This window comes from Bubalus bubalis, chromosome 13, assembly GCF_019923935.1.
Source record: "Bubalus bubalis isolate 160015118507 breed Murrah chromosome 13, NDDB_SH_1, whole genome shotgun sequence".
Taxonomy (NCBI): domain Eukaryota; kingdom Metazoa; phylum Chordata; class Mammalia; order Artiodactyla; family Bovidae; genus Bubalus; species Bubalus bubalis.
Window position 1 is genome coordinate 10,774,241 of NC_059169.1, and position 12,867 is coordinate 10,787,107.

The following is a 12,867-nucleotide window of genomic DNA, read 5'->3' on the forward strand; positions in this document are numbered from 1 at the left end:
CAAAGCCTCGCCCGTGGCTGCTCGGAAGCCACTGCCTCCCAAGGGTGTGTTTGTCAAAAGACACCAGATTCCTGAGGCCCCATCCCACACAGGTTGATGGCCCAGTTCTTTGACAGCTTCATGTAATGGATCTCAAGGAAGTCATATGAACCAGTGGGGGCAGGGGAAGAGTCATTTCTGATGGCAGCTGGTTTGCACAATCACACTTAGTGAGTCGCATTTTCCCACGGCACTCAGGGGTCCAATCCTTACTATGTTTCCTTCAAGTCCTGAAAGAAGAGTCTACGACCTTGGTTCTGCAGCTTCATCAGTTTCTCAACATGTCCCTCCTCAAGGGGTTGGCCAGTTCTCCAAAGCCACATCGTCCAGAGCAGAGGGGTCACAGTGGAGACAGCCAGCAAGAGGGGACCCTGTGGCTGGGTCCCAGCTCAGCGGCAGTATCACAGGACGGATGCTGAGCGCCCAGCTCCTTCCACCCCAGCTCTGCTGACAGGTCAATGTCCACAACGCGGCTGACCCAGCCCCACCCGCTCAGCTTCCTGCTGTCCAGGAGACAGTCCCAGTCAACACACTGCAACACAGTGATTTCTTAATTCCAGGAAATTCAAATTAAGACAAACGTAATCATAATGAAGAAGAGCTGCTAGTCATTGTTAATGCATAATCATAAAAACTGATTTAAAAAAATAAAAAATACTGTATTTTGAAAAACAGGTTAAAAAAATATGAAATCTTTAACAGCAATGCAGTAGGCTCATATTAACTACTATACTTACATAATTCATCTGGCTAGATATGCATGACTAAAATTTCTGTTAACTAATAGTGAAAAGTTTAGATTTGTTACAAAGCCTGGGAAATTGGAATTTCATTTAGCTCAAAGCTCAGAAAGTACATTAGCAAAAATCAGTAGAATCTGATAAAACAGTATAAATCACTTAAAAACACCATTGGTAAATACAGAATCCCCATGAATATACAACAGGTAATGATGCAATGAAGATGTTTTTACAATATTTATTAAGATAACAAATTTATAAATTGAAAGACTCAGAGGCACATAGTTTTTAAAAGGCCAATACCATGGAATAATGAAGTCAACACAGAAAATAAGATATGAACAGTTACAACCAATACAAGATTTTTTTAAAAGCAGCATCCCTACCCCCCGCCCCAATACACATCATAGGAATCATCCTTCAAAATTACCATGATAAAAAGTTACTTCCTTCAAAGAAAAATAATTCTTTCCACCTACCGAGCCTAGAAAATCCTATTTACAATGAACTGTCCTGTATTTCATCAGTATTGTTTAATATGGCCTCTTCTATTCTGCCATTAGAAGTACTGAAAATTTTATAGCTATTATATTTACAAATGCACATAATATTTAAATTTGCTCTTCATTGAGAACAACTGAATATATACTTAATCAAATCACGATACAAATGTTTTAGTGCTGATAACACATTCTGCGGGGACGGGTATACGGGGAGAGGTGTATTTAGCATCATGTTGTTTCTTAAGGATTACTAGGCCAATAAGTCTGGTAAAACTCAAGGCAGTCACAAAAACAGGTGTTTGTTGATGAAGAATTTAATTTATTTCTGTTTTAACTGGACACACTGGGCTTCTTCAGTCAACCTTCACCACACTGTATATTTTGGTAACAAACCAAAAGCATGCAAAGAAGCCAATTGTTCCTATAAAAGAAAAAACAAAAGTCAACCTCCTTTCAAAGGCAGCTTCATGATTTACATAAAAGTACAGACTTAAAATGACTGGTTCCTTAAAAAAGCCATAAAACTATAAACCAAAACTATAAGCCATTACCAGGAATACACCAAAGACCCATAAACTTTTCTGAAAAATACTGCACTAATTCAAATCAAATTTCTTACAGAAATTGATTAAAAAAACTTTTTATGCTATAGGATTATCTAAAGTTTTCTATAATATATTCTTTTCCTTATTACACAGAAAAGGCTAAAATTGGAAGAGGAAAAGGATACCAATCTTACTTTTCTATTTAAAAATACTTTATCACAAAATGGAAAATGCTATTAATTCAACATATGATATGAACAGCTTAAAAATCAGAATATCAGATTCACAGAATTAAAAGGGAATCTTTTCTAAGTACAGTTATTGGGAATGATCAGTTTTCAAAGATTATTATAACAAAATAACTCAAAAAGACTTTACAAAGTGTTAAAGTGATATGATAAAAAATAATAATAAAGACACACTCCCTCTGAGATGAGAGGTGGCACAGAACTGGAGGACAGAGCAGCTCTGTCCTGAGCTGTGTGAATCATCTTTAGATGAGTCACCTGGAATCTCCACCCCATTTCTTTATCTCATTAAAGAGAGATAATTTTATCTGCCCTACCGGCCTCCACAGACTGTTAACAGAGTAAATGAGGAGATTCATGAAAAAATACAGGCCTTGATTTTTAGGTATTTTTATCACTTTAGAGTCTAAAAGTTTTGAAGTATTTTTATCACTTTAGATTCTAAAAAATTTGAATGCCAGACAGTTGACAAAAATGAGGCTTTAAGGATTATGTAACTGTTTAGGGCCCGTGGATGATAACAAAGGCCAGGATTCAGATTTACTTCTGATTTCAAGTGTAGTATCCTTTTAAACTATACCATACTTACATGTACTAAACGTAAATTCAGAGACTGTTTTGCAAGAGAATATGTATGGCATCACCAACTCGATGGACGTGCATTTGAGTGAACTCCGGGAGTTGGTGATGGACAGGGAGGCCTGGTGTGCTGCAATTCATGGGGTCGCAAGGAGTCGAACACGACTGAGTGACTGAACTGAACTGGTGTACTAAATTATGAAACTGCCTACCACGTTAGAATTGATGCATAGCATTTTTTCCAAGATTATCCCCTAAGAAATATTCAGTAGGTAGGGCTACAGAAGAATATAGAAGGGGATACACATGCTCCTTGTGGAAGTTTTATATTTAAAGTTCCAATTGTTTTCACCCTTGTTTTAAGATTTTATAAGTCAAGAGACTATAATTGGGACATTACCATGGAAGTTATGAATGTTATTATACCCATTCTTACATCATATATGTAACCAAGTACCTGCTCTGCACATGCCATGCACTCTGTGTTTTTTTGAGGACACACATATATACCTTCTGGATATTCAAAGGGTCATTATTAAGGCTTGAGAAGAGGTTGGGGTTAATTCCAGAAAAGTAAAGGTGAAAACATAAATATACTGAAACAATCTTATGTGAAACAAGAGCTTCAAGGTAACAGAAGGCATTTTAAGATGAGAAAATACATTTTATCATTATACTAGCAACTCTAAGAAAGTTGTTCTTAATACTAAATGGGTATAGTGTACATACTAAAAGTGGCATCTTTCCTAATGTGGCAGAATAATAATTATTGTTTTGTAAAATAGATTGACTTAAAAAAATGGTGTCAGTGCAGAGTCCTGAAATAAATGTGGATGTTTCCTTCCCACAAACTGAAATACACTAACAGTCACTGGCTTCACTGGGTGATTTAAATTTGATGCAGCTCCAGAATTTAGACTAGAAAAGTTGTTTTATTCAAAATAAGTAAAAATATGACGCTTTAAAAATCAAGAACAATAAAGTTGAGGTAATGATTGAACTATCATGATAACATGTGCCTGGAAAAACAAGACATTCACCCAGACCATGATTTTTTGTGTATAACAAGGAATAAATTGTATATGTATTTACAGACATGGATACAGATGCCCCCAAACAGTAATCCTCGTTTCATAGGCTATGACTGTTTTACAGATCATTTATGGAGACTTATGGCTGTGGATCTAAATCTATTACACAGAGACCAAGATACGCATCCCCACAACACACACACCCCTACCCAACTGTGTCTGACCAATGAATGACCTGATGTACAGAATTGATCTAGGTGCCTGAATCTTGTTATATATACTGATATAGCAACAGGGGCACTTCAAAACTCTACCTAATTCTCTTAAATGCTAACAGATGAGTAGAAAGTAGAAAAGCTAATTTTTTAGCAAGTTTTTTTCTTTTTTGACTCCTGTACTTCCTCACATAGCATGCAACACAATCTTAAGATAAAATTTCAGATGTACACTTTTTGTGACAAAGAAATGGTCCCTCAATTTGTTGTTGTTTAAGCATTCTACAATTGCTAAGCACCCAAGCACTGAGATACAGAGAAGTTTCCTAGGTGGACAGAGAAAATGTACATATATAAATACCAATGTAAAGCACACTTTATCCCATTAGGTAAATGGATTTTGAAGTAGAGATATAAACCTGCAGTTTAAAATTTCTAGAATAAGGGATGTCCTATGCTCATCTTTTCTTGGTATCATTTATTTTCAATCTCATCTCAAATTTCTAACCCCCAATTTCTACTTACTTCTAAATTAGGTAGCTAGAGCTTTTTACTCTATTTCTGAAATGAGCAAAAGCAAGACTGTTCCATTAAGAGATGGACAGGGGAAAGCCTTGAGATGTTCTGGCCAAGGTACCCCTGTACTTCCAGCACAACAATGCTCCCTGGTTAGTCTTCTTCCGCTGGGCCCTGTCTTCTCGCCTCTGCTTTGCTGGTACTCACCTCACCCTCACAGGGGACAGACCAAACCATGCTTAGCTGCACTGAGAACTAAATATAGGAGCACTAAGTAGTAGAAGCCTTCATGGGTTTTAAAAAGCAAAATAATTATAAATAATTTGCCTTAAAACGTATTAACTAAAAAGAAACCATTCTAATTCTTACCTGTAAAAAGAAAGAAGATCAAAACCATTATCATGGTATACCCGAAGTACAGGATCGTACTTGCGGTCCCTGTGATTTGCAGTTTTGAGAAGAAGTAGTGTATTGCATATATTAAGAAATACACTGCAGTAAAGCCACTGGTGAGGAATGAACGCCACTGCCAATGATAATCCTGGGTAGAAGAGAAAAAAATCCAAGATCAAGAATTATTTTCCAATTAATAGGTAACGCAGCTGAAGAAAGTTAATAAAGAGAACATAGCTAAATGGAATAGCCCCCCAAACCTAACTTTTGCTACTGATTCCAGTCTCTCTTCATACTGAAATTTGCCAATTTCGCTAAAGGTGTTCAGAAACACCTTCTATCTTTGATGCTGCTGCTGCTAAGTTACCTCAGTCGTGTCCGACTCGTGTGACACCATAGATGGCAGCCCACCAGGCTCCGCCGTCCCTGGGATTCTCCAGGCAAGAACACTGGAGTGGGTTGCCATTTCCTTCTCCAGTGCATGAAAGTGAAAAGTGAAAGTGAAGTCGCTCAGTCATGTGCGACCCTCAGCAACCCCATGGACTGCAGCCTTCCAGGCTCCTCGGTCCATGGGATTTTCCAGGCAGGAGTACTAGAGTGGGGTGCCATTGCCTTCTCTATCTTTGATGGAGCTACTTAAAGATTGGCTAAAAACATATAGAAAAATTTTAAATGGCTGATGAATAATTAGGCATTAAGCTGTATTTTTAAATGTATGATTCCCTAAAAGAAAAGAAATAGACAAAAACTTTGGTGCCAAAGATATCATTAAGAAAGTGAGAAGACAAATTACAGAATGGGAGAAAATATTTACAAATCAAAATCTGATAAAGGTTAGTATCCAGAATATAGAAAGAACTCTTACAATTAAACAAAAAGATAAACCATCGAACTTATAAATGAGCAAAGGAATTCGACATTTCTCCAAACAAGATACACAAGAAAATATGCTCATCATCATTAGTCATTGGGAAAATGAAAATCAAAGCCACAGTGAGACACCACTTCACACCCACTAGGATGGCTATAACTTAAAAAACCAGAAATATCAGGTAACTGGCAAGGATGTGGAGAAACTGGAACCTTTGTGCATTGCTGCTGCTAAGTCACTTCAGTCGTGTCCGACCCTGTGCGACCCCATAGACGGCAGCCCACCAGGCTCCCCCATCCCTGGGATTCTCCAGGCAAGAACACTGGAGTGGGTTGCCATTTCCTTCTCCAATGCATGAAAGTGAAAGTGAAGTCGCTCAGTCATGTCCGACTCCTAGTGACCCCATGGACTGCAGCCTACCAGGCTCCTCTGTCCATGGGATTTTCCAGGCAAGAGTACTGGAGTGGGGTGCCATTGCCTTCTCCCTGTGCATTGCTAGTAGGAATATACTAGTAGGAATATAAAATGGTGAAGCCACTGTGGAAAAGTTTGATGGTTCCCCAAAAAGTTAAATAAAAAGTAATTAACTATATGACTCCGCAATACCACTCCTACATATATACCCCAAAGAACTGCAAACAGGTAAAATGAGAATTAGTACACGGATGTTCATAGCAGCACTATTCACAATAGCCAAAAGGTGGAAACAACCCTAATGTCCATCAATGAATGAAGGTATAGACAAACTGAGTGTAACTATATGATGGAATGTTACTCAGCTATAAAAAGGAAGAAACACTGACACACGCTATAGTGTGAGAGGAACCTTCAAACACTCTGCCCAGTGAAGGAAGCCAGACACAAAAGGGCACACATATTGTGCACTTCCATTTATATGAAATATCCAGAACAGACAAATCTGTAGAGACAGAAGCAGACTGGCGGCTGCCAGGGTCTGAGGGGAGAGAGTACACGAAGTAACTGCTTAGTGGGTATGGGATTTTCTTTAGGGGTGAGGAAATTATTCTGAGGCAGATACAGTGATTACCCAATACTGCATACGTAGTAAGTGCCCCTGAATTGTTCACTTTGTAATGGCTGATTTTATGTTATGTGACTGCTGCTGCTGCTAGGTCACTTCAGTCGTGTCCGATCCTGTGCGACCCCATAGACGGCAGCCCACCAGGCTCCCCCGTCCCTGGGATTCTCCAGGCAAGAACACTGGAGTGGGCTGCCATTTCCTTCTCCAGTGCATGAAAGTGAAAAGTGAAAGTGAAGTCGCTCAGTCGTGTCCAACCCTCAGCAACCCCATGGACTGTAGCACACCAGGCTCCTCTGTCCATGGGATTTTCCAGGCAAGAGTACTGGAGTGGGGTGCCATTACCTTCTCCGCATGTTATGTGAACTTAACCTCAGTTTTCTAAAAAAGCATATCAAATTTAACAGTTAAGATTTTATCTCCTGTATAGAAAACAACTATAAAACAATGATTTAATACAATCTAAATCTTTTAAGTCACCCAAGGACATCATCATTTTGTCTTGCTGCCAACTATGTAACTCACTGCAACGAAATCTCCTAAAGGTTTTAATAAATTTTTCCATGTAAAATGTTTGCTTTCACTAAATTTTCAGTCTATAGGTATCTGTATCACAATAAGAACAGTAATTTTAAAGTCTAACAGTTTTTTTAAAAATTCAGCATAATGTGCTATTCTTAGGAAATTAACATTTTAAAAGTTAAGTTCTAAATAAATTATAAATATACTGCACTGGGAAACTGTCTTAACTCAGCTGCATTTGATTTAGGAATATAGGTCAATTTCTACCTATCACCGCAAATGTGCAGTTATACTTCCTCACTGAAAAAAAAAAATATTGACACACAAAAAAGACTGCAATCTTTTGATAATTCAGGTTTGGGAGGCTATTTTGTGACGTAAGAACTTGACATGGAAAAAAAAGTCAATAAAGAAAATTACTTCACAACTTGCCCCACATAACACATATTTACTTTAATTAATAGTATTCAAGGTTACCTTATGCCAAAATTATAAATGCTGTTAGCAAATCAACATAAGCGAATATTGCTATTACATACCTCTGCACACAGGTGGAAATAGCAAAGAAGTATAGTTGCTTCAGAACAGGTAATAACCAAAATGATAAACACCAGGAACAGGAAGCCGAACATGTAATACATCTGGTGTGACCTACAATCAAACAAGTCAAGATGAACCAATCAACAGTTTCTTTTTGACACAGTAAATGACACACTCCTTTCATTTTTTTTTTTTAACTGGAAATGTTTGCTTTTTCTCCCATCTAATCGACGACAAATTCTCACTGGTTTAGACGTGATGTACGTAGCAGAGGCAGGGCAGGGCAGAAAGGATACAACAATGCACTGAACTGTCTTCCTGTTCAGGTAGGACTTGCAACTCTTCTTTATTCAAATATGCTTAGTCTGTCTGTCTATTAGTGAGTCAAAAATGTGACACTTCCTCCCTTCCCCCCCAAAATTAATGTAAAGACAGAGCCAAAATAAGAAAAGGTTATATTGGGTACAGATTGTTTCTTATCATATATGATAGCATTGGCTGAATTTGGAAAACACTTTCATTCCAATCCCAAAGAAAGGCAATGCCAAAGAATGCTCAAACTACCACACAATTGCACTCATCTCACATGCTAGTAAAGTAATGCTCAAAATTCTCCAAGCCAGGCTTCAGCAATACGTGAACCGTGAACTTCCTGATGTTTAAGCTGGGTTTAGAAAAGGCAGAGGAACCAGAGATCAAATTGCCAACATCCGCTGGATCACAGAAAAAGCAAGAGAGTTCCAGAAAAACATCTATTTCTGCTTTACTGACTATGCCAAAGCCTTTGACTGTGTGGATCACAAGAATTTGTGGAAAATTCTGAAAGAGATGGGAATACCAGACCACCTGACCTGCCTCCTGAGAAACCTGTATGCAGGTCAGAAAGCAACAGCTAGAATTGGACATGGAACAACAGACTGGTTCCAAATAGGAAAAGGAGTACGTCAAGGCTGTATATTGTCACCCTGCTTATTTAACTTATATGCAGAGTACATCATGAGAAACTCTGGACTGGAAGTAACACAAGCTGGAATCAAGATTGCCAGGAGAAATATCAATAACCTCAGATATGCAGATGACACCACCCTTATGGCAGAAAGTGAAGAGGAACTAAAAAGCCTCTTGATGAACATGAAAATGTAGAGTGAAAAAGTTGGCTTAAAGCTCAACATTCAGAAAACGAAGATCATGGCATCCGGTCCCATCACTTCATGGGAAATAGATGGGGAAACAGTGTCAGACTTTATTTTTTTGGGCTCCAAAATCACTGCAAATGGTGACTGCAGCCACGAAATTAAAAGACACTTACGCCTTGGAAGGAAAGTTATGTCCAACCTAGATACCATATTCAAAAGCAGAGACATTACTTTGCCAACAAAGGTCTGTCTAGTCAAGGCTATGGTTTTTCCAGTGGTCATGCATGGATGTGCGAGTTGGACTGTGAAGATGGCTGAGCGCCAAAGAATTGATGCTTTTTGACCTGTGGTGTTGGAGAAGACTCTTCAGAGTCCCTTGGACTGCAAGGAGATCCAATCAGTCCATTCTGAAGGAGATCAGCCCTGGGATTTCTTTGGAGGGAATGATGCTGAAGCTGAAACTCCAGTACTTTGGCCACCTCATTCGAAGAGCCGACTCATTGGAAAAGACTCTGATGCTGGGAGGGATTGAGGGCAGGAGGAGAAGGGGACGCCAGAGGATGAGATGGCTGGATGGCATCACTGACTCGATGGATGTGAGTCTGAGTGAACTCCGGGAGCTGGTGATGGACAGGGAGGCCTTGCGTGCAGCGATTCATGGGGTCGCAGAGAGTTGGACACGACTGAGTGACTGAACTAACTATAACAAACAGGAAGGAAAGACAGGCTCTAATAATTAAAAAAGTTCAAATTTAGTTCTGACAATGCTACCTGGAACCCTGATACTTTCTATAGCATTTGTCAATGTGATCAAATAAATATCACAACATACTGTAGTGTATGAGTGGCTCAAAATTACCATGGTGCATTTTCCTACTCAAACAAGAAACCAGAGAATGAAGTGATCTTGAGATAAGAAACGACTTTGAAGGTTGTCTAGCTCAACAATGCTTGTTTGAATCCACTCCCATCAAGAGCTCAAAGACACTCCTCTGAAGCAGTACAGATTACTTATTAAAACACAGGACTGGAGAGACAGGTGAATTTTCTGTCACACAGTGGCCGGGTGACACAGGCAAATTACTTAACCTCCAAAATTTCATTTTCACCTCTGTAAAATGGGATAGTATCCACCTCATAGAGGTGTAAAAATTAAGTAATAAATAATAAGCCCTTGACTAATAACTGTTATCACAATTCTTCTAACACTGAAAAGATAAAACAACTTTTTATCTAAGATTTCTGATTATTTGATAACAGTTTACATTTAAAGGTATAAACAGTAAGCCCTATAAACAAAAAGAGAAAGCTAGTAGTACATACAATGGGAACGAGAATAAGAGGACTTAGTGCTCAGCTTACCAAATACTATTCAGGATGAAGAAAAGCTGTATAAAGATGCATCCAAAGGGTAAAATCCCTCCCATGATAATACCAGGTAATGGCTTTGTGTAGAAAGACTGTTCAGGAATCTGACGTGGAATCTGATTGGTTCGAACTGGGTGTTCAATGGCCTTCAGTAAAAAAAAAAAAAAAGAGAGAGAGAGAAAGGGTTAATAATTATATATCTATTTAAGAAATTCTTCTCTGCACTAGATTATTTGTCAGCTTTTTCTCAGCTTCCATGCTGACACTAATGGCAATACCAGTCGACCTAGGTCATCAGAGCGAAACTTGTATTTAGAAGCCCCAAACCAGACACCATCAGGTACAACAGTCAGTCTGTCTACTGAACAAGCCACCACGGTTTCCAGCAGGGATCCAATGACTAATGGCTTTAAACAAAATAAGAAACACACAGGAGGAAACAATATAGGACTCAGAAAATAGCAGTTAATACAAGGTAGAGTTAAGCTTCTCCTTTTAGTTATATATTTACTTTAAGAAATGGGCTAGTTCTGAAACTGCTGTCAATGTGTTTTTTGGAGATGGACAATGTCATTTCTATTAAAATTGCTCAATTTTTGCTAAGACTTAAGAACACAAGGAAGATAATGAATGGTTATATGAAGCTTTATGATCATAAATTACTGGTGATGTTCTCAATTATTCTCTAACACACTACATGGCAGTATAAAAACAACGGAGCCTCAAGTACCTGACACAGTAACATGAGGGGGCGGGAGGGGAGGACGGAGCCTCAAGTACCTGACACAGTAACATGAGGGGGCGGGCGGGGAGGACACACGTAGAAATTCACTTCCTTGCAAAAAAAGTTCAAAACCTACTTCTATAGTTTTTGTGATGATACAGCAAAAGTTAAAACCTGATATTCTCATTGAGATTATACTTCTGTGAACTTGATTATCTCATATGTCAGTGTATGTGTATAGAGGGAGAGAATCAGTATACCGTTCTGCAAATTTTATATTTTTAGAATTTTAAGTACTTATTTCATCTGTGTAATTTAAAAATTTCAAATCATGTCAGTTTACTATTTATGCTATACAGATTTCAAGTCATAAACAAAATGACAAAGAACTGAGAAATCTTTTAGTAGCCTGGCATGGTAGGTACAGTGGAAACTCTGAAGTCTCTTAAAAGTAGATAAGTTTCTTCCGGGGTATTCCAGGTCCCCTCACAAAGTGTACTGAACTACATAACTTCTTTTAACCTTGTGGAGACATTTTCAGAGAAAAGCCAAGATAGTGGAGTTAGCGAAGGATCCAAGAATGAATTCTCAGCTTCCTCTGAGCCTGTGGGTAGAAAGCGGGCAGCAGAGGTGGAGGCAGACAGGCTGGAGCAGGGGACTGAGCCGTGACTGCAACCCTTCCTAAAACCAAATGCCAGCAGGTAAGCACATAAAGTTTATTCCAAAACTACATATGAAAAACACTGCTATTCTTATTGTATGGTCACTAACTTTTTTTTTTACAGCTTTGCTTCCTAACCCGTACTCAGTTTTACCCAGTTTAGTTAAGTTTTATAAGATTAGAAACATTTATTGCTAAGAAAAAAAGATACATGTACTTTTTAAGTTAAAAAAAGGGAACAATTTATTTTTAATGTAATAAATTCATATTTTTCATTAGTTTAAATTAGCATTCATTTCCTGTAATCTATTTTAGTTTCCATTTACATTTACTTATCAAACTTTGAAATCTTAACTTTACATCCATAACCTCTCTCTAACCACATTCTTCTGAGTACTATTTTAAGAATGACTGCAGTCAAACTCGGAGAAGGCAATGGCACCCCACTCCAGTACTCTTGCCTGGAAAATCCTATGGACGGAGGAGCCTGGTAGGCTGCAGTCCATGGGGTTGCTGAGGGTCGGACATGACTGAGCGACTTCACTTTCACTTTTCACTTTCATGCATTGGAGAAGGAAATGGCAACCCACTCCAGTGTTCTTGCCTGGAGAATCCCAGGGACGGAGGAGCCTGTTGGGCTGCCGTCTATGGGGTCGCACAGAGTCGGACATGACTGAAGTGACTTAGCAGCAGCAGTCAAACTAAGAAGTTATCAATTTTCTATGAAATTCAGATCCCACAGGACTAGTTTCTATCTTCTAGACACTTGCATCTTTATGGTGGCATATGCTAATTTCCACGGCTGAGATTCATTCAAATAAGTTAACATCTATAAACTTACATTCTTCTTAAAACCAAAGTATGCACCAATAAATGTCAGAGGCACAGATATACAGAACCAAAGAGCCAATATGGCAACCAAGGTCCCGAAAGGAATAGCTGCTGAAGATCCTTCTCCCCACAGAATCAGGTTCATTATGAAGAAGTCAGCAAACACAATCCTGAAAGACACAATAGGCATCTGGGTAACATTTGAGGTAGAAGCAAAATGATACAGTGGCAATCATATGCAGCGAGTATCACAGTTTCTGTGCTATACACAGTAAAGTGGAATTGCTGGGTCATTAGGGTATGTGAATTTAAAACTTCAATAGATGCTGATGTTTGATAGAAACCAACATTATCCTTCAATTAAAA

At 38.6% G+C, this 12,867-nt stretch overlaps 1 protein-coding gene across 1 annotated transcript in view; it reads right to left on the reverse strand.

Moving 5' to 3' along the window:
* Positions 1 to 1,003: 1,003 nt before the first annotated feature.
* Positions 1,004 to 12,867, reverse strand: part of TM9SF2 (transmembrane 9 superfamily member 2) — a 53,502-nt gene continuing 41,638 nt past the window's right edge. Inside the window, exons 13-17 of the mRNA XM_006043901.4 lie at positions 12,512 to 12,671; positions 10,280 to 10,431; positions 7,781 to 7,892; positions 4,786 to 4,957; positions 1,004 to 1,703 (exon numbers count right to left, since the gene is read on the reverse strand). Of these exons, the coding sequence (XP_006043963.1) occupies positions 1,636 to 1,703; positions 4,786 to 4,957; positions 7,781 to 7,892; positions 10,280 to 10,431; positions 12,512 to 12,671 (664 nt within the window). The 3' untranslated portion in view covers positions 1,004 to 1,635. The remainder of the gene's footprint in view (positions 1,704 to 4,785; positions 4,958 to 7,780; positions 7,893 to 10,279; positions 10,432 to 12,511; positions 12,672 to 12,867) is intronic.